This window comes from Polyodon spathula, chromosome 5, assembly GCF_017654505.1.
Source record: "Polyodon spathula isolate WHYD16114869_AA chromosome 5, ASM1765450v1, whole genome shotgun sequence".
In the NCBI taxonomy this organism is placed as follows: Eukaryota; Metazoa; Chordata; class Actinopteri; order Acipenseriformes; family Polyodontidae; genus Polyodon; species Polyodon spathula.
In genome coordinates this window covers 3,301,342-3,324,554 of record NC_054538.1, presented here as the reverse complement: position 1 = coordinate 3,324,554, position 23,213 = coordinate 3,301,342, and the positions used below count along the sequence as shown (strand labels likewise).

Below are 23,213 nucleotides of genomic sequence, written 5' to 3'. Positions count from 1 at the left end.
TTAACTTGTATTTAAATGGCAAAATTTAGGTTGTGGCTATTTTAAATTAACACATTAAATACAAACAACAAACACTGATATACATATATTTCTTCCTAAAGATCAATGGAAGACTGTGGAGGTGAAAAGAACAGCAGTGATCTGGTCATTTGTTTAATACAAGTTACTTTCTTCTCTGTTCAGTATCCCTTTCAAGACAATCTGATTTTCAGTTGAAATCTCTGATGAAATATGTACTCATTTAAACACAGCAGCATCTGTATTCTCAGAACATTTCTGAAGATAGTACAATAACGATAACAAATTAAAAAATGTGTAAAACAAAAGTAGTGTTCCTCTACTGTGACATTCCTACAGTTTAAACAAATAATCAACATGTTCAAAATCTATCCCTCTTCTCCCATGCACCTCTCTGCTAACTCATGCAAATGCCTCACTTCAACCAGCACTAATGGAAAACCTGACATACAGGCACTCAGCCATTTATATCACAAAACACTTTCCCAGTATATAAAAACAATCACCTCATCCTCCTGATATCATATAGAGAAGAAGCAGTGGAAAACAAGAAGATTTAAAAACCATAATCATTAGAGGACAGTCATAGCATTCATAGAACAACATTGTCTCATTGCAGGACGCTCAGCATGCCAGTAATCTTGCCCTGGTTGTCAGCTATGTAGCACACTTACAGCCATCTCCAGTAATAGGTAACACTTTACACGAAGTGTCTAAATGCTGTGTATCTACATAGTAGTTACTTTGTAATTATGTGTAAGTACACATATATTTACTATGTTATTATGCATAGGTACAAACAATGTAGCTCGTGTGTAAATCTTTTTGCACCATATATGTAAGTGCACAATTGTGTCAGAAAAGAGAGGGTTAGGTTTAGAGTTAGGGATATATCACATGAATTATATATGTCTTTGATAATTAGCCTATATATATATATATATATATATATATATATATATATATATATATATATATATATATATATATATATATATATCCCTATCCCCTTAAAATTTAGTACTGAAATTTCAGTTATAAAATCTGCACCATTTAGGCTAATTATCAAAGACATATCCTTGCCTAAGCAACCTACACATATTTAATAATAATAAAAACCTTTAGCATTCACATGCACGCACGCACACACACACTCATCTTTGCTAGATGGCTGTGGGTATCTGTCTTCTATGCTTTGATCTGATTTCCAATAATGTTAACTTTTTCCAGAAGTACGGTGGTTTCAAAGGTCAAGCAAATATTCCGGAGATAATTCTAGTTACCATATGCAGCTCTGAAGTCTTTGATAAGTACTTTAAGTACCCACTTTTACATAGCCTTGCGTCTTCATTAAATTCCACTGAATCCATTAATCCTTTAATACCCATATAAAAACAGTTATTCTGGTTTCCAAACTGGTTGAACATATGGATGAACAGATGGGCGGGTTCCTCCTAGGGATCTTACTACTGTTCAGGAGGGATGTGATGTACAAGGGCACCTACAACCTAGGTATCAGGTGATGGCCGCAGTGCAGGCTGTCAGTACTGAAGAACACATTTGAATCTGTTGGTGTTCCTGAGTTGCCTCACTTTTAGGGAATGGGATTATATACTGTAGCCCTTGACTAGGCTCTTGAACTTACAGAAAAGATAAAAAAAAAACAAGATGTGCTTATAGCATGACAACCAGTATACAAAATTTTTTTTTGAACAAATAACTTTTAAATAATATGTATTTCCTTGCATTTCAAACATGAATTAAACAAGATTAAACTTCTGGGAAATTATAGGCCATAAATGACTTCAAAGGTAATGCTACAAGGCGGCAATTAAATATATACTATACCTCAGGGCTCTTGCGATTCTGTGGGATCTGTTTATCAGTCTCCTTACTGGCAAAAAACCTGGTGCAGCCACGGCTGAGATACTACAGCAAGCAGGGGTACAAAACACACACAGGCTTTATTTCATGTAATACGTTCCAAACTGAATACTCAGCAAACATTCAATAGCATGCCACACTCCCGTGTCATGGTGCAGAACACTGACAGCATTGACAAATAAAACGTATGCTAATGAAAAGCATACCCCCTGTTGAGAATGCAAATAATATATTACTGGTGTCAGGACCATGATAAAATAGTGGCGATTAGCTTTTACAAAACCCATAACCCCATTCTCCCTGTAAATTTACCCTTGGGAGCCAACGTTTTTACATGTCACAAGTAATGCATGTATTCTAATGAAAGGGGTTAATGTAGGGGGTGGTAGTAGTTATTACTATTTAGAACAAGGTTCATTCACAGGCAATGTTCTACATAGAATATCACATGCAGTATTAGGAACGTTTGCAAATTCTGCAGTGAACAAAATATTCTAATGGGTTTCTGTTTCTACGATAGCTGACCGAATGCAACATGAAAATAAAATGTAGCATGCTTTTCATTGAGAGAGGAAAAGCTTACAAACACACACATGTTTAATGTGCACCACAGATGCCATTAAACACAGAAGTGAGTATCCTTCCAATTATGTGGGGGGAAAAACAAATTCTGCATGGCTTTATATGCTTACGGATTATATCAGAATTCCACATTGCTTTATGATGCTACGTGTGTTTATGTTAAAGGGTACATATGGACCTTTTTATTTGATTGTGTTACATGTTCCCACGTATTGCTACAACTGTTTACGTAAGGTGTGTATTATTTAATTTTTTTACATTTTGAAACTTTTAAATTGCATTCCCTGCATCAAGATGGCTTCCCATGTACCTGCATTGGACTTCTCATAACTACATTTTTCCCATGCATGTCAGTTACATATGTGAGCAGGAGGATGATGGGAAATGTAGTTCTGAGTGGTCTATGCAGGTACATGGGAAGCCATCTTGAAGCAGGGAATGCAATTTAAAAGTTTAAACAAAAGTGGTCAAAATGTAATAAAAATAATAATTAAAGCAATACACACAACTTATGTAAACAGTTGTAACAACACATGTGAACATGTAACACAATAAAATAAAAAAAAGATCCTTAAGTGCCCTTTAAGGCTTTTGAGCAATGCCAAATGCTATAACTTATTTGTATACTGTATGTGTGCATGACAAGCAAGCCATTTAGATATGCTCCCCAAACCTTACCCCAAATCACAAAGACAGAGGTGCACTGGTAGAGCACTCACCTTGAAGCTCTCCGGAGAGTTCAAATGAAACTTGTTCCGAATGTCCTCAGAAGCCCCCGCACAGAGACGGTAAAAGATATGGTAGTTGCGTTCTTCTTTACTCTGCATACAGATGCGGGACTTTTCCAGCAGGTAATGGGAAACAAACCCTCCAACCACAGAGTTCTAATTGAAAACACACACAAGGTAGTTTATTTTTAAATTGCATCATTGCTTTATTTTATTGTATATTTGCAAAGGAGATGCAATACCTTTTCATTGAAGTGAATCTCTACAAATTTTCCAAAACGGCTGCTGTTGTTGTTTCGCACCGTTTTAGCATTTCCAAAGGCCTCCAGCAAAGGATTCGCTGTAAATGAAAGAGCAAGAGAGGGTAATAACTTGTAAATTGTAATAACGTTAGCTTCAAATTACTTTTGCACAACATCAAACAGATTTTATGACAAGTCATACAAAAAAAGAGGACAGGTAAAAGTGGACAAACCTCTTACATGGAGAAACACTGCTAGGAAACTTTAAAAGCTTCAATACTCTTTCTTCTGTTGTTCCTTACTATGATGAACTTTAAATCTTCATTTATAATATGTCTTCACTGTGAAAACGTGCACTATGATACAATTTTAAATGTGAGTGATGAAAAGTGTTAAATTAAAATTACAGCCACTTTTATTAATGAAACAAAAGAAACATGCACAAACACACACACACACACACACACACACACACAAACAATAAAAACACACAGAAGAAACATACCTTCTACTATTCGCTCATCAATATCTTGACCTGTACCATAGGATGTTGTCAAGTAGCTGTGAAATGTAGAAAGATTACAAGTTTAAAAGCTGAGCTCACTTGAAGGAACCAGCTCAAAACAGCTTTCATTACAACCAGCATCTAAATCCTTCTGCCTGTACCCTTCCACTGTTGCTAGACTTATACTAGATGTTCACACATTTTTATATGCTGTTCAGTCTGTGTACCATTTCACTGGTCAATACAAACGCAGCAGTTTGGAGTTCAGCCTTGGTACAAGCGTCATTTCAATATATTGTTTAGATTCCTAAAACATATACCGGAGAACAAATTTAGTGTTTTCAGTCTTGCCAGCTCCTGATTCACCAGACACAATAATGGACTGGCTCATTTTCAGCACCCTCATGTCACGAAAAGCTTTGTCAGCTGAAAAAAATAAATACAAACACATAGGTTATCCACATCATATAATCTGGCGACATCTAATACATACAGCAATAACAATTTACAGTGTGGCTAACTAAAGTCATCATTCCTGATCATTATATAGTGCCATCTTTCTACTTGAAGGGAAGACACCAACATTTGAATAGATAACCAATATTAAACTGGGCAGGTCTGGGACACTTATGTTTGCAACAGTCTGTTCTTTGTGCTATTTTTTTAAATTTCCAAAACCTACTTTATGGATTATTAACAACCAATCCACAAGACTTTTATTTTACACTCTACACTTTTACCAGTACAGATATCAGAGGAACCACAACCTCTGAAACAAAGGGACGTTCATTCACATCCAAAAATACAAAGCAAAGGAATGAAGGGTTAAGACCAGCCTTTTTCTGAGTGATGCATTTGGCTTAGAGGCTACAGTCAGGGCAGTGGGGGGTATTTGCTTGGTTACAGTCAGGGCAGTGGGATGTATTTGCTGGGTTACAGTCAGGGCAGTGGGGTGTATTTGCTTGGTTACAGTCAGGGCACTGGGATGTATTTGCTTGGTTACAGTCAGGGCAGTGGGGGGTATTTGCTTGGTTACAGTCAGGGCAGTGGGATGTATTTGCTTGGTTACAGTCAGGGCAGTGGGATGTATTTGCTTGGTTACAGTCAGGGCAGTGGGGTGTATTTGCTTGGTTACAGTCAGGGCAGTGGGGTGTATTTGCTGGGTTACAGTCAGGGCAGTGGGATGTATTTGCTTGGTTACAGTCAGGGCAGTGGGGTGTATTTGCTTGGTTACAGTCAGGGCAGTGGGGTGTATTTGCTTGGTTACAGTCAGGGCAGTAGGATGTATTTGCTTGGAGGTTATAGTCAAGGCAGGACTCCTGTGAGTTCTAATCTTGTGGTTACAGGAGGTGCAAATGACTGACAAAGCCAAAGGCTGCAGGGAAAATGCTCCCTTTGTCCTACATTATTGGTCCATTCCATACCGATTGCATAGACATGCGGGGGTAAAGTACCCAGGGATTTGCCCTGGTATTGCTTGATGGTCTCTGGAGAATACAGTTTGGGAATGTCATAGTAGGGGTTCACTGCAATCAGGATGTTGGCTACATATGTCTGAAAACGAAACAGGAAAAGTTTGTCATTAATCAGCAATCTGCACGCTATGTGTCTTCAAGATCCCTGTTTGCTAGTATGAGACATGCGTGGGCTGTGCGCACTTAAACAGAACAAAACTCTTTAATATTATACTGGGAGTTGACAGATTCATCCTCTCTGGCAGAGTTCCGTTTGCTTTTCTCAAAGTCAATCAATGGTTTAGTCTGGAAATGCTGTAAAGGTTAAGCATTTCCAAACAAACGCTCATTCGATGAGCAACAATGAGATTCAACTGCACTGTCATGTACAGTGACCTGCACTCAAACTACAAACACAAGTAGTATGTTCTTTTACTTAATACCACAGAACTAGATACATAAGGTCTTATCGAAAAAGTCTGGCAAGTTTTATTACACCACCACATATGGTTTAATAGGAGGGAATTTACTTTGAAATAAAGCACTCTGATACCGTATGAATTGCTTTCAGATAGGAACACCACAAGCTATCAAATTGCTATTCAACCTGACCCTTTCCAACTTTAAAGCAGACAGTCACCTGTACTTGGTTTTATTAAATTAATAAATAATTCTATCATATTCCACTTCAGTTGACAATAATGACAATGTTAGCGTTATCTGAAACCACAATGAACAGGGAGGAAAAGTGCAACAAAACAATCTTGTGGGGTCCTTACACTCACATATTTAATTACGTAGAATTGGCACTAAAAACAGGGTCCATCTTTCAAATAGAAATCGAGCTATCAATGTGTCAGTGTAACTCACTGTATGTCTACATGCACGACCTCCATCCTCCACTAGATGGCATCTGTATAAACAGATACTGCGTCGGTGTTCCCTTTCCACTGTACAGCTGCCACGCGCAGGGCAGATGGCAAGGGGAAGCCATGTTATTTTAATAGACCTCATTAAGTTCAGTTGGGCAACATGATAGCAGTGTTAGGGGATCAGTACAGTCATCTGAGACGGGGGCCTATTATAGCATGCAGGTATTTTGATTCATTTTAAATGATGAAGAAGGCGGCATTGTCGATGCCAGCCAGCCAGTGGCCGTTCAGCTTAACCATTACACTGTCCTTTGAAACGACACATATCCTGTAAAAGAGTATAGACTTTGCTCTTTGGATCTCCCAGTGATTAAAGGCAGGATGACACCAACCCATTATGCAATTAAACTACCTAGAACTATGTTTTTTTTAAATCTACATTGTGCATATATCTTCTTAATACTTACATAGATCTTATCTTTACTATACCGCACTCTAACATTATTTAGGAGTGTGGCTTCATTTAGGTACATAAGAGAACCTGAAAAAGACCAAAGACAGGGAAAAAAATATTAGAGTACATAAAGTTAGTCAAGACTTGAGACCCTAGACTCTGCTTAGAAAAACACGTTCAATTAACGGAGCACTTTTGTACACTAGCATGCTTACAGTTGTCTTCCACAATTTTGTCACCGTCATCTTCAGCTGGGAATACCTGATTGATGGGAGCCAAGAAAGTCTATAGAAGAAAAAAATAAATAAATAAGCAAGCCTGCTACATTTTATTATTTTGCAGATAACTCACGTTGTGATGACTAACATTTTGAAAGTCCAGTTTCAGCCACACACAGAAATAATTACATCTTAACCTCGCCGAGTCTCACAATGTCCGGTCTCTGCCTTTCCTCACCATTCTGCCAGATTCAGGATTTGTAGACACTGCACCTGACCGATATGAATCTGTGGTGCATTTTACAACAGGTAACATTTTAATTATTGATTTATTTGTAGCCTAAATGCCACAGGATGTCACCTGTCTGGATGGGCTGTATTGAATTTGATCTGGGATAACATACTGTTGAAGGTACTGTGAATAGCAATACAAATAAAAGTCACCTGAATTACACTCATACAGGTTTACTAAACTGAGGAGACACAGACCTCTAGTACAGAAATAACTGCAATGCTTGGGGGCTGCAGGGAAATATTACTTTTTGTATCTTGGCTAACACAGCACAGAGCACCTGAGCTCAATGTCTCCCCTGTAGTATACACACCACATTACCATTCACAGCGACAGGTTAAATAAAACCCTGTCCTTGGGTATGGGAAAACAACGTTCTCTCACTGGAGCAATACAAGCAGCTCAATCCAAACTCTACAGCTAAAATCTTTCACACATACTGTACCGCTGACTTGGTTAAGCCGTGTGAAACAGCAGGTTACAGGGTTTTATGAGCACACACACAAGGCTGTAATACAAGCAGTCCTTCATGGATTCAGAAATAAGTGGCTGCCCTCAAATTCTTAGCACTTGAAAAGATGCCACTTTATAAAAGGTTAAGTCACATCTTTCTTAGTTCTATTTCAGGTTACTCACGGACAAAGAGAAGGAGATGCGATACCTTTCATTGGACTAACTAAAAATTGTGATTATTTTTTAGTTAGTCCAATAAAAGGTATCACATCTTCTTCTCTTTGTCTATCATCTCCGGACTGATACAGCTACCATGTCATCATCTATCATCAGGTACACATGGATAAAGTATTACATAAAATGTAATTTAATACAATACTTAAAGTTTATGGTGCATTGTATACAAAACATACAGTAACTGCATTGGCGTCTATAAGTGTACTTACCAGTGAAAACGTAATAAAAGGACTAATAATTTAAAAAAAAAGAAAACTATGTCTGTAAATACACAGACTAAATAAACACCTCATTAAATAGAAGAGCAGTCTTGTGTGTCCAGCAAATATCAAGACACATTAATAATTAAAAAAATTATGATAGCTATTAGAGAGTTATTATGGGATTCTTCCCAAAACACTTCCAGTTACTTCCATATGCAACATCAAAAGTATCTATGACGGTGAGGTGGGGAACACCCAAAAATGTAGTCCACTTGGTGTGGAAGGACCCCCCATGAAATAAAGGCTTTCTATAGAACGATCACATCTTGTGCAACAATGTAAAAGTGGCTAATACAGCTGCTGATTGCCAGATTGCAATACTATCCATCTCGTGCTAAAGAATGTCCTTAACATGTTTCATCCCGATTTTACTCAATTCTCTGAAGTGTGAAACACAGATCTCTCCAATCTCCACCTGCTTATTTCTGAACGATGGAAATGCACACCACGTGTTTGGTTTACAATTGCTCCAGGAACGACTTCCTGGTTTGCATTTCTATTGCTTTTATTTTTTATTTTAAATAAACTAGAGATAAATATTACAGCCATGAGGTGAATTCATTCAAGTCAAAATGTCTCTATTCCCAATGCAAGGCATCGGTTTGCCAGGATTCCACTGTTCACTTTAAATTAAAGATGATGTAACTTGGGCTATGTGTAGGTCTTTTTTTTATATAGGAAGCCAACAGAAAAACACTGACTATACATTATGCTAATGTGTTAAAAACAAGTACAGAAATGTAATGATAAATTTTACAGCCCAAATTCAGGGGAACACAATACGCTATTGTGAATCTCAAAATAGTATCATGCACTCTCTTTTGTCCAAACATTTATCTGACTGGCCATTGCATGCACAGATCAGGCAAGATTGATTCAGTTTACTGGCACAAATAATCTATGAATGAACAGAACTGTTATTGTGCCTCTGTGCAGCACAAACCTCCGGCTGCCAGGAAGATAATGTCCACCACTGAACCCAGCTTTACTAATGACCACCACTTACACTGCACGTCTGTATTTCAATTTGGGCCATAAAGTAATGAATAGATATTTCTTCAGTTATTTCAGGATGTGAATGGTGGACAGGCTCAGTACAGACTGTTGTTTGACGCAGGCGCTGTACATGCAGGCACCGTCATAGTGCAAGTCAAATTAATCTTTCCCCTAATGTTAGACTGTCTGTTTTCTTTTTAAAAAGGAAGTGGTGATAGGACCCATTTTAATAAGACTCTTCTGTCTTTTCCAGGGGGCTTTTACAAATAATACATATTAATGCATTAGTTTGAAAAAAAAAGAAATCCCTAGAAACATCTGCCATAGCTCTGTTAATAGGGTGTATGGCCACCAGGCTGATCTTGAACATCTGCATGAAGTTTAAACTCCTCTAGATGGACACATCATTACCACAACAAATTCCTTCAAGGAAGTTAGAGAGAGTCATCGCTTTTGAGACAGTCTCTCGTAAAGAATCAGTACTTTATCAAAAGTGTGACGGCTCTGCCAATCTCAAATCAAACAGTGGATATAATACAGAATACTGTACAGGTCAGGAGCGTCTACTGTGAGGAAGTGTGTGCTTTATTTAAAAACAATTCACACAACCTTTATGTCTACAGCACTTAAACATGCAGTGTGTTTCCAATCTTGCCAGGAGGAAACCAGAGCTGGGCAGGGGAGGTATTAGTTTTTAATTAGACTAAAGAATGAATTCGGAGATTCCTTGTGTTGTGGCTCTTTAAAATAAACCACTGTCTGTGTGGGTGGAGGAATGGACGACTTAAGAGTGAAGAGCTCTATGATTGAAATAAAAGGTGAGGGACTAAATACATACGCAGTACGGTATACACAGACGCTGCTACAATGGGAGACCACAGTACTACCCTGCTTTGGTATCATGGTTTGGAAGAGGTATAGAAAGGACAACAGAAAGAACACATTTTTTTATGAGAGCTTGTACTGAGCGTTTTTTCTCCCTGGTAAGTCATCACTGGAACCGCTGAATATAGAGGGAGAGGCCTGTGCACCACTTAGCCCCCACTGAAACCCACTATGCCACATAGCCCCTGGGTCTACTTCTTTAAATGCACCTCCACATTGTTAGCAGTGGATAATGGGAGCAACAGCAGGGCCTAGTACTGAGTTTTAGGTTTATAAAGCCTGAACGCCTGACCTCTCAAAAAGCTTTGTATTAAAGTAAAGTTGACACTTACCTTGCCCTTCTGTTTCAGCGGCTCGATTGTTAAAGAGTCGGCACCAATGTCTACAATAGTGCCCAGCTGAAACCCATCAACTGGATGGGGCGCCCACACTGGCTTCCCATCCTCCATCGCTGAATACAGCTATACTGGGACCCCTAGAGAGAAGAAAACAGGATTGCGCACATTACTGATACTGCCTTAAAAAAAAAAAAATACAAAAATATCTCCAATAAAGAAAAAAAATTAAATACAATTATTTATAGCTTCCCCACATTGTGTAGACAGAGACATTTCTGAGTCTATTTCATAGATTCCTTCTTCAATTTCAGTAAATCCCTGTGGCAGAGCAGAGCTCTGCCCTTTAGATTGGCAGAGATGAGGTTAAATTCCCCTACCTGCCTGGGTTTATTGTGTTCACATGGCTGGGGTTGATTGGAGTAATTAACGATCAATCAGCACCCAGCCACTTGACATAAAAGAAGGTCTCAGCTTCCCATTAGGGAGAAGAGGGAGCTGAGGAAGAATGCGAACGGTGGTGCTTGCTGCTTTTTGGTTTGCTGTTTTGTGTTTTTGGATTTTTCTGGTTCAGTGAAGGCATCGCCCAGCCTGGAAACCTTTTCTGTAAGTTTTGCTTTGTGTTTTTCATGTTTAAATACCTTTGTTTTGGCCCTTGTGCCCTTTTATTTTGTTTTTATGTGTTAATAAAAGTATTTTTTTTTTGAACTGCAGCCTGTCTCTGGGCCTCTATCCACTCGCCAGCCTGTCACACTCCCATGTGGTATTTATAATGCACATTTGTATTGCCTGCTTGCAGTACCTTCACTTTTCTCTATTAAATGTCATTTGCCATGTGTCTGCCCAGTTCTGAATGCACGTTACAGTGCTGCTATTAAACCAATGAAGACATCTCCACATTCACAATAACCTTCTTACAGTATTCACCAACACAGTGAAAAAAGAAAAGGAAATGACATAGTGTGCAGATCGTTTTAAATAATCAGTGTACAGCTGAGTGCTTTTTACAAGTTATACTCCAGATTGAAAAATATCTACATATGTCAATGAAATACACCATTGCCTGTAACAATGTATTAAAATAAAGTTTAAAAAACAATACTAAAAAAAAAAAAAATACATCTACACTGTAGCTACCAAAAGCTGCTAGAGTTGGAGCTGTACTATACATACTGTCCCAATGTGTGACAGCAAACCTGAACAAACTAACTGCATTACTCGGAAGAATGCTTAAACTATTCTTCACAATTACTTTATCAGAGAGGTTTCTGAAGACTAAGTATCAGGGGCACTGTATTGTAAGTTTGTATTGTACTGCATTATTACCCACAGCAATAAGCCATTCGCTTGGACTGAGCCCAACCTACAGCCCCGTCACTGTGGAAGGAAGACTTCCAATGTTCTATTGAATACTTACTTTATTCAGTGAAATTTGGCAAACATTCACACTTATAATTTAGCGATAAAAAATCCAATGGATCAATTCTTTCTAAATGTGTCAAATTTCTATGCATCCTTGTACTGCAAAGTTCTCTTACACAAAGACATGAAGCTGTGGTGGTCTGGTTTCCTAGGGCAACACTGGAACACAGGCAGAATGCTCTAACGCTGAGAGAAATGCAATGAAATTACAAGATGCAGTAACAACAAGAAAATCCATAATACTTTAAATACAGAGAAATGCATAACACATGACATACAGAGAAAAAAAAACAAAAAAACAAAAAACAAATGCACAGACTCCAAACCACTGCCTGTCTGTTGTTGCAGACAAGAGGGCAGACTGTTTATGAATCCTTGCATAAACAAAGTGGTGTGATGACCAGGCTGAAAACAGAGAATTTACAAGGGCAACACAAGCAGATGCTAGAATGCCATTCAAAGCACACGTACCAATTTAGTAAAGAACCAACGTACAATTTTATCTAAGTATAGAATAAGTCCCAAACATTGTCCGCAAAAGGCCAAAGAAAGACTGAAGTTTAAATGATCTGGTGATATTTCAAGACACATCAAAGGTTGGTTTTCCCAAGCAGTGTGGGGCAGTTATTCCCTGCAGTCTGACAGTGACTGGGTAAATAAAACCGTATCCCTCGTGCTGGGGCAGTACTATGTGGTTTTACATTCCTGATTTTACCACAAGAGGAAGACAACAGTATATCCAAGAGGTCTGTTCAATAGCATCCCTCAAGCATCTATCTGGATGAATTCTGCAGTGGCTGGACCCTATCACTCTTTATAACATCACTTGCAGTGTTATAGGGTGGGGTCAAGGTCTATGTAAATAGAATACGTGAATTAATTTGTTTTTGTTGTTATGCTCTTGATTAAATTTCTCATATCATTTGGTTAGGCTGAGTACACCACCAGATTCTCACCATAAGCTCTTATTTTACCAGCCTGTGTGCACACAACACATACCACGGGACCCTTTTCCACCTTATATAGAGTTCATGTATCATCAACTACAAACAGAAAAAACAAACAGTTCCCCAGAATGTAGTCCACTGGAACAACCCAGCTCTAACAATGCATGGAGCATATTCATAATCATTATGCTAAGCTAGAATCATGAATAACATTACTCATGATACTACTACTGGCATGTTGTATTTTGTAATGAAAACTTCTAGGCAATAATGAATACATACAAAAAGATTAGTGAAATTCCAAGGTCCTGAGGCTTGCATCAGATTATTATTTAAAGCTTTTTCTAGGCTTGGAATCTGTTTGGTAAGGATTTGCTCAGCTGACAAAACCCCTGCTAGTTTGCATACCAATCACGTAACTGGAAGTTTGCCAGCAATCTTACTCTATGATGCCCCGAGTCTAACATCAAAGAACATTGTCAATTGACTCAAAATGCATACCAAGGGCAAGCAAAAAAGAAAAAGAAGAGAAATACTGTAATGCAAAGCCAGTGGGAGTGATCATGAAAAAGTAGATCACCATGACCTATTGTAAACTGCATGTACAGTATATGCAAAAATGTCTCATTCATTTATATATATATATATATATATATATATATATATATATATATATATATATATATATATATATATATATAGACACACACACACACACACACACACACACACACACACACAAGATGGGCTTCAGTGAGTTACAGGAAAATAATTTCATCTACGGTTTCTGTGACGTCATAAATTACGAGTCTGAAGGTCGGGTAGTTTATCAACTGTCACAGAAACCGAGATGGAATTACTTCCCTGTACCTCACTGAAGAGGCCAGTGGATACCCTTGTGGTGCTAATATTAAAGAAGACAAGGTTTTACAGTTTTTTTTTGTTTTGTTTTTTTAAACATAGTGTTTCAGTGCTGTACAGACATTGTATGTCATTATCTGTTTCTGAGATAGGAATGTACCAGCTTTACATCTTTTTTTTGTAACTGATTCTCATTTTTTTGATCATTAATGAACATTTCTGTGTTGTGGGTGCCGTCGAGTCATTGAAAACGAGACATTTTGTGTTTGAATTGAAAGTGATGGTCTCGGAGTTGAATGGGTCAACTTTTTCACGTCACTACTGTGTTATTATGCCTACTTTTAGAATGGCTTAGGATGCAAATATAGTCTTTGTCCATGTGTAATTTTTATATATACAGTGGCTCTCAAAAGTATTCACCCCCTCCAAATTTTATTGTGTTACAACATGGAATCAAAATTGATTTAATTAGGAGTTTTTGCCACTGATCAACACAAAACAAGTCTATAATGTCAAAGTGAAAAATAAAATCTACAAATTGTTCTAAATTAATTACAAATTTAAAACAGAAAATAACTGATTGCATAATTATTCACCCCCTTTGCTATGACACACTTAAATAAGCTCTGATGCAACCAATTGTCTTTAGAAGTCACATAATTAGTTGAATGGAGTCCACCTGTGCGCAATTAAGGTGGTTCACATGATTTCAGGTTAAATACACCTGTCTCTGGGAGGTCCCACAGTTGGTTAGTACATTTCCTAATAAAAACGACATCATGAAGACGAAGGAACATTCAATGCAAATACAGAATAAGGTTCTTCAAAAGCACCAATCAGGGGTAGGATATAAGAACATTTCCAATCTATTGAATATCCCCCAGAGCACAGTAAAGTCCATTATTAAGAAATGGACAGAATATGGCACAACTATGAATCTGTCTAGAACAGGCTGTCCTCAAAAACTGAGTATCCGGGCGAGAAGGGCACTAGTCAGGGAGGCCACCAAGATGCCTATGGCAACTCTAAAGGAGTTACAGTCTTCCGCGGCTGAGCTGGAGACACTGTGCATACAGCAACAATAGCCTGGGTGCTTCACCCAACTGGCCTTTATGGGAGAGTGGCAAAAAGAAAGCCATTGCTGAAAAAAACTTGCATCAAATCTAGGCTAGTTTGCCTGAAGGCATGTGGGAGACTCTGAGACCAAGTGGAAGAAGATTCTATGGTCTGATGAGACCAAAATAGAGCTTTTTGGCCTCAATGCTAAGTGCTATGTTTGGTGCAAGCTACTGTGAAGCATGGTGGTGGCAGCATCATGCTATGGGGATGCTTGTCTGTGTCAGGGCATGGAAAGCTTGTGAAGATAGAGGGCAAAATGGATGCAGCAAAGTACAGAGAACCTGCTGAAGTCTGCAAGAGACCTGGGACTTGGGAGAAGATTAATTTTCCAGCAGGACAATGACCCAAACATACAGCCAAAGTCACACTGGAGAGGCTTTAAAACAAAAAGGTCAATGTCCTGGAGTGGCCCAGTCAAAGCCCGGACCTCAATCCAATTGAGAATATGTGGTAAGAGTTGAAAATTGCTGTTCACCAAAGGTCCCCATCCAACTTGACGGAGCTTGAGCAATTTTGCAAAGAAGAATGGGCAAAAACTACAGTTTCCAGATGTGCAAAGCTGGTAGAGACTTATCCAAATAGACTCACGGCTATAATTGCTGCTAAAGGTGCCTCTACCAAATATTGACTCAAGGGGGTGACTCAGTGGCAAAAACTCCTAATTAAATACATTTTGATTCCACATTGTAACACAATAAAATGTGGAAAAGTCCAAGGGGTGAATACTTTTGAGAGCCACTGTATACATACATACATACATATTATTGATATCAGAATTATTATTAACATGGCTGTCCTCATCAGCCACAAAGGGTCTGTGTATTCCTTCTAAGATCCACACATTTCTGGTATGCAATAGTTTGCAATTTGCTAAAAAGAGAGACGAAGCTGGGACACTAATTTAAATTAACTGGCAAGTGATGTATTAACAGCGTCTCTGGGGTACAGGACAGTGACAGGTAAGTCATCCTGGGCATGAATTCCAATCTGGCCTCTGACTCAGCAAGTCACTTCGCCCACTCTTGTGCCAGTTCCACCCAGCTGGAGAAAAGCAAGTAAACAAAACTCTCATCTCAAGTGTTAACCTTGGTTAAATCACTTCTTAAAACACAAAATGATTAAGTAGTTCACTGCATTTAAAAAGGAGGGTGAAGAAGTGTGTTCCAAAAGCATCATGTCCAGTTATTAATGATGCAAGCAGTGTCAGAATGTAGAGCCACTGCTGTTCAGATCAATTCGATATATCCAACAAGCACTGCATCAGTAAGAACAGAACAGACACAACCTGAACACAAGTGTTCTTGAAAAATAGTTTCCTGTTCCTGGAACAATGACCACGGAGCGTTAATGAAAAAAGATTCTACATGGTTTCATTATCTCAGAAGTGACATGTAAAGTACTTTTTACAATCTCACAGTCCTCTACAGCGCAAAACTATTGAGCTTATTTCCAGGATGCATTTTATATGTGCTTATTATTTTCCTGTTAAAAGAATTTTATTGTATGCATTTTAAGCAAGAGGGGTAAAAAAGTGGTAGAGGACCTTTGATGTGCAAAATCCCTTTCTTGTGGAGTCAGGATGTATATCATACTGCTAATGTATACACATTTCAAGTCCATGTTTGGCTTTTGTCATATGTACTGCAAGTGCAAACCATAATAACACATTGGACAGCACCACATGCACCTGCAGTATGAGCATTATCTTGCGTTGGAGGTACAAATACATTGTGATCAGAAAGTTTAGCACATCAACGCACCATATCGTTGATGTGGTAAACGTTCTTTCTACTCAACCTGTATATTCTGGCTTCTGGAGTGCTAGCTACTTCCGCGCTGCTCATACAATACTGTACAGTAAGTGGAAGTGACAGCATACTTCCCACATACAGCAGGCAATCAGACAATGATTTAGCTTTACGAATCAACCGATTGAGTAATTCTTTGCAGTATCTAAGGCAGGAATGAGCAACTCTGGCCCTTCTGAAACAGGTCATGTTGTTAATTGTTAATTAAACCTTCATCCAGGTCCTAAAACAGTGACACATTTCATTCTGTACATACTGTATTAATTCTGGTGTAGAAGAGCCCCTTAATCCACTAGGCTCATTCAGGGTTATCTTCAAACTACCTCTCAGGCGAAATGAAGAAAAGTATTCCAGACATCATGTTATGAAATCAGCAGAAACAACAAAGCTACAGTGCAGTCTTTTCAGGGCTGAAAAGGTCACTTACTAACACATTTTCTCTCACACACACAGAGCTACAAAAAAGTTTCAGTTGACAAGAGTTAAAAAAATAAATAAAAATAAGTACACAAGTTCCCAGTACAGTACATGTATTGTACAATCTGAAACAAAAACACATTGGAAATGCAAAAAAAACACCAAGTTATCAAAAAGTGCCAAACCATTTAAAGCAAGCAAAGTTTCATAAAACCATTGGGGCAACCTTGCCCAGCATCAAGCAAATAGGCACAACGGTAAAACTGATGGGGGCCCCAATTGTTTCTACTAACTTGGCTTGTGTTTCTGATGCAAGTTTGAGCTGCGTTTATTGGGCTGAAAAACACAAGCCAAGTTAGTAGAAACAGTTGGGGCAACCTTGACCCCCATCGGTTCTACAGTTGTGCCTATTTGCTTGGTGCTGGGAAAGGTTGCTCTGCAACCCCTGAAAACAGCAACTCACATTCTCCCTCTCATCCCCACTCCCATTCCAAGTAACAGCATGACCTGTTCCCCTTACAATACATGTAATATAAGAGACAGCCAAGACAAACTGAACAGACAACAAGTACTGCAACAAAAAAATTGTCCAGGTCGTTACAATATATTTTTAAATTTGAAAGTAAAAATATATGAAAGCATGATGCCCTTTATTTATAAAAATCTTCACTAACATACAATTGAACAAGAACTGTTGAGTATTTATTTTTGTTTCATATAGTATTAAATGGCAGTGTTTATATCTGATAGTGAAAAAGAAAGATAGATAAATAAATAAAGAAAGAAATGTCTATGTATTGATTTATGTATTAGTTTAGTTTAATATGTATTAATGTATTTACTTACTTATGTTTTACTTTTACCAAATACATAGGCTATCCTTCAGCATAGCTGATTCTCAGAAATTAACATTCTTTTTTGTCCAGTGGGGACCACAAATAGCATTACGGTTATCAACCAGTCTTGAAAGGAAACTATACTTCCTTGCACCAATAGGGACCGCAATGAGTTACACTGACAGGAAACCAACATTTTTCAGCGATCAAGGTCAGAATCTCAGAATGAAGAGGAGACTTGAAAGAGAATTCTCAGCTGGCTGATTTCGTCTTTCAAAATACTGCTTGTTTTCTCAACTAATCGTGTAGCACTGATGACAGCAACACAACACGCTGGCAAAAAGAAGGTCACAGTTTAAAATCCCACAACATTTTCTGCAGGCAAATGTTCCATTTTAAAACAGAAATAAATCATATATAAATGACACAATAAGTGCGTTCCCTAGTACATTTTCCATGTAGACAAAACAATGTCATCAAACTTGGATGTCCTGTAACATACATATGTGTGGATAAAAGTACCTGGGGTCTACAGAAATCTGCACAAGAACGAGAGAAACCTTACTTTGGTGACTTATTCTTCTTACTGTATGACAGGTATTGACTTTGTTTCTACATTTCACCCAAGAGTATTGGGATCTACAAATTAAAAGTGAAATGGTGCTTTTAGGATGACTTACTTTTGCTGCACCAATACCATGAAAACAAGTAAACTATCCTTGCTGTATAGAGAGTCTCTGGTAGTTCTCGCTGAGATTTAAAGAGCTTCTCTGCCTAATTAAATCAAGAAGACAGCCTTGTCCGCCCCCCACTGCCATATAAGCCTTACACCTTCAAGAGTCTGTATCACTGGAACTGCTGAGAGCAAAGGTGTGCTGAATTCATAAGTCCCTATCGTGCCTCCAACTGTCTCAATATTGGTCCACGTGGCCAGTGGTGTGGTCATAAATCTGAAGGTACTGGAACGCCATTGAAATGTTCATTTTTTAAAACAATAAATGCCACCCTGGGAAGACTTTGTTTTTGTTTGTGTGCACAGTCGTCGTCGATCTACTGTTGCTGTCGTCTACATCCACATTTTTAGCCTTCTTAAACAAGCAGTTTGTGATAGAAGGAGATGCTAATGCTCTTTTCACTGCATCAAGCAGCAGAGGACTGCTGATTGAATCAAACAGTTGTGCAGGAGATGGGAGTCATGTGACTTAGCTTGACTATTATGCAGTTATGACTACACCACTGCTGCTTATAGAAAATAGTACCGGAACTGGTTCTGGTGCATTCCAGCTCAACTACAGCACTGCACTTGGCATGAAAAGACTCGTAACTCATAAAAAGCCAAACTGCTACAGTGTCTCATCAGACAATCCTGGATCATTTTACACTAAGAAAATGATTACTACATGGTTCCTTCACTCAGCCTTCTGTCACCAATCAATTTAGTTTGCATTCCATAATGGATCAAGCAATCTAAACACAAGGCTTATGTTTTCAACACACATGTTTAATGTGCAAACAGGGTGCTGCACCATTTGAAAGAACACCTTTCAACAAAGAAGCACACCTGATGACCGAAGCGAGCATGCTCAATAAGAGGAGCTGTTTGAGATCTCTATTAGTTCCTTATATACAGTCAATATAGAGCACACAGTTTCAACACCACTGCATTCACTCAGGAGGTAAAGCAGCACAAGAATCACTCAATTCAAAGAAACCAATCTGACTGCACCTGCATTTATTACAACATGCTGCTTTCCCTGACACTAATCTGTACTGTACACCCAACAGGTAAAGGCACCTGGCAAATAAATAATAATAATACTAATAATGTCAATGAAGAATTAATTAAAACTATCCAGTAGGGAATCCTTAGTCACAGTGCCCAGAAGCATCAAGAAATAAATGAAAAAAAAAAAAAAAAAAAAAAAAAAAAAAAAATACTATAACATTTATTTCAAGTTTTCCCCAGACACAAATCTGCAAGTCAGCATCCAAAGACACAAAGCTAATTGACCACAATGGTCAAAACTCATTTGATTAAAAATTCATGTTAAAATCATTAAGATACAGTAGTTTTAAAAAACCCTCAAATCCCATGTGTGACTCACTTTGAACAATTGTAACATGAGAACACTTTTAGAGTTCCTGTCTTCTCTGTTACAGGGCCAGTACTGTAAATTACTTCATCAAGTTCCACTAGCAAAAGGAAATATGCTGAACAGTGTCATCCAAAAAAAAAAAAAAAATGTGACCAAACTGGTCAAGATCATAAACTAGCAATACAGTACTGTGACCGACAGGGTGTAAAGCTACCACACCCAGACTTGTTTATTAAGATTAACTATAGTCATACAACACCTTAATGCATGTTCAGACTAAACCCACATTATTAAAAGAGATTAAAATACTCAAAAGAGAAAGAGAGGAGAGAGAGTCATCAAAATGTTTAAAAAAACACAACCCAGTTGACATTCCTGTAATCCATACTGGGTGGTTTAAATGGGATGGTGCAAAGTTAAACCAGTATTCTGGGAACAATGTGTGTCCACGAAACAGATATACCAGCAACAACACATTTCAATACAAATATTCTATTTTATTTTTTGCATTCGAAAACCTGCACTTGCAATACACCCGACTAAACAATGGAAGTGAGCATATCAAGTATAATGTATGTATGTATGTGCAGCACCTAAAGCGTGTACAGTGTATAATGATAATAGATTCCAGTGCTTCCCCAACATAAATAATAAGAAAACATGTATTAAATATTGCAAAGCCATGTTTAATCTGCAAAGATACATTTATTTTGCAATTACTCTAACCTTCTTTAACTGTAGTGAACAAAATAAACCTTACAGAAGTTTGGGAAATGTGCATTTCAATTTCAATTTTTCATTGCTTCTTCCTTTAACCAAAGTGAAAGACAAGACAACCGAAACTGTGAAACCAAGTCATGAAACTTGTTTTTTGAACTCTGTTAAAAGTCCAAAGCTCCACCTTTTGATGACACTCACCACGAATAACTTAAGACTATTCTTGCAAGCAAATGAGTGTTAAAGATTGATGAGACACCAGTTATTAAGCTGTACTAAAACACCACCAATAAAGTAGCAAGCATTTTGATTGCTTTGAATTCCAGCAGGGTTAAAGGACAGAAGCTTCCCAAGTCTAAGAGATCATTCATTTAGTGACACACACGATGATCATATTGTCCCAGAGGAATAGGCCTCCACCTCATCCTCACTTGATTATCCTCAGAATTCTCATAGCATTGATCAAGGCTTCAATTTTCTGTAGACTAATAACTATGCTTACCATGGGCACTGTTATCATATGAACTTTACACAAGTAACACTGAGCAAACAACTATGTTCCGAATTGTCAGTAGTCAACTGCAACAATAATCAGGAAACAGCAGAATGGACAGGCCTCATGCCTGAATTGAGGACAAAGGTTAGATCTGAAGTAATTGTAATAAAACAGCCCTGTACATAAATCAGTGAAGACAGAATTAAGGCAGAAGTAAATTCATTAAAAAAGGGAGTGTTCTTAGACCAGAAACCATTTTCAGAATGATTGGTTCTACAAACAGAATGTAATAAACTTTTACAAAATCAAACAGTGCTCAAGTCTTTCCCATTAACAACAGTTTCGAGAGTGTGTGTGTTTTTAAAGAAGACATAATTTTATGACCAATAAAATGAAAATGAACTGCAAGTTCTCTGCTCTGTGAGATTATTTTCTAGACAGAAACACTAAATAAACCCATGTGGCACAGCACTGCATAATATAGAGTACTGCACATAAAGCAGCATGCTCTGCCAAAGGCCTACTTTAAAAGGATTTACTAAAAAGAAGCTTGGTAAAACTATGTAGACCGGATGCATTTATCAATGATGCTGATTATAGTATGGGAAATGTATGTCTAACTTGTCGATTGGACATCTGCACAAAAGTCTGTTCTCCAGAATGACTAACAGAGTTCAAACTTGAGACCTCACCCTGCCGCTCTCTGGAAATTAAAGCCTGGCTACCCGACCCCAACGGGACCCGACTATATGTGTCGTGTTCGGGTCGGGTCGGATCAGGTGTATATTCTGTGTCAAGCACTCGGGCTCGTGTCGGGTCGGGCCAGCTGCATGTTTTATCAATAAATGCATTATATTTTAGCAAGTGTTTTTTTTTCCTCTTACAAATGCAAATGCTTCCTAAAATTACTTACGACTTACCATGGATCTCACATGAGCAAAGTGTTCTTGTGCTTATGCTGATTCTGCATTACTAATTATGGAGGATGTTGATACAAAAAGAAAGCTGTCTACTGGAGAATGTTTAGCAGTGGAAAGTTCTGTCGCTGGAAAGGGTAAATATTCTGTTTGGAAACATTTCGATGTTGTTGTTTTCTGTGAGTTCAAGTAAATTTATACCGTGCAAATCTTGCAAACTTATACTTAACTATGACAGCAAAAAGACGGGAAATTAATATTTGCAGCGGCACACTGAAAACGGACGTACTCGCTCTGCAGCAGGGCCAAGTCATCTTACATGGTAATTCTGTGGTTTGTGAAACTCAAATGATTGTTTTCACGAGTTTTTGCTTCCCCCAGTGGAAACATTGTTGTTAAAACACTGGCATTGAGTTAAAAGTCTTGTGTGATATAGTGACAAGTCATCGAAATATAATTTGATGTTCATCATTAACATTGCTGTTTTCAGCCAAGTTTATCCAAGCAGGATGCTATATCTGTATCTCAGACTACCAAGTAAAATGTTCATCTAACTGTATGCTTCGATGTGAGGATTTGTTTTCTTTTTAATTTCCATTTTGACTCAAAATATGCTTTCTGTATTTCAATAGAATGTTTGATATTATTTATGGCAATATTGGGGTCGGGTCGGGTATGAACAAAGTGAAAAGGGTTCAGGCTCAGATTGGCCGTGGTTGGGTCAGGTTTTATTTTTATACCCGAGTTGACCTTTACTGGAAATGACCCGGACCTACCTGTACAGTACACTGCACTACACTGCACCATTATTAGAGGGCTGCTGCCTTCAGTCTGTGCACCTGACTACAGTGCAAACAAACACACCCTGTTCATTTTGTTTAGTATTTCGTACATCATGTTATTATACAAGAAAAAAAAACCTGAAGCTGCATTTATTTGAATAAAGCGTTAAACAGCCCCATGGGAACGTGTTGAATAATAGTCTCAATGCGTTCCCTGCGCTAAACCAGAAATTAATTGAATTAACGAGTCCTTTCCCTTGGGAGCGCAGTACAGTAACAGTGTGTTCCGGCAGATATTACAAAGCAGCTCAGATATTACAAGGCAGCTCAGTTATCTGAGGCGTACCTTAGGTCACAGTTACAGGGATATAGGCTAG

General features: G+C 38.1%; 1 protein-coding gene across 6 annotated transcripts in view; it reads right to left on the bottom strand.

Moving 5' to 3' along the window:
* Positions 1–23,213, bottom strand: part of myo6a (myosin VIa) — a 65,961-nt gene that overhangs the window by 39,470 nt on the left and 3,278 nt on the right. For all 6 annotated transcript variants that reach the window (XM_041249506.1, XM_041249507.1, XM_041249508.1 and 3 more), the window contains exons 2-10: positions 10,416–10,558; positions 6,955–7,024; positions 6,753–6,826; positions 5,384–5,513; positions 4,280–4,385; positions 3,960–4,015; positions 3,455–3,552; positions 3,204–3,368; positions 1,867–1,947 (exon numbers count right to left, since the gene is read on the bottom strand). In XM_041249506.1, coding sequence (XP_041105440.1) covers positions 1,867–1,947; positions 3,204–3,368; positions 3,455–3,552; positions 3,960–4,015; positions 4,280–4,385; positions 5,384–5,513; positions 6,753–6,826; positions 6,955–7,024; positions 10,416–10,532 — 897 coding nt within the window. In that variant the 5' untranslated portion in view covers positions 10,533–10,558. The remainder of the gene's footprint in view (positions 1–1,866; positions 1,948–3,203; positions 3,369–3,454; positions 3,553–3,959; positions 4,016–4,279; positions 4,386–5,383; positions 5,514–6,752; positions 6,827–6,954; positions 7,025–10,415; positions 10,559–23,213) is intronic.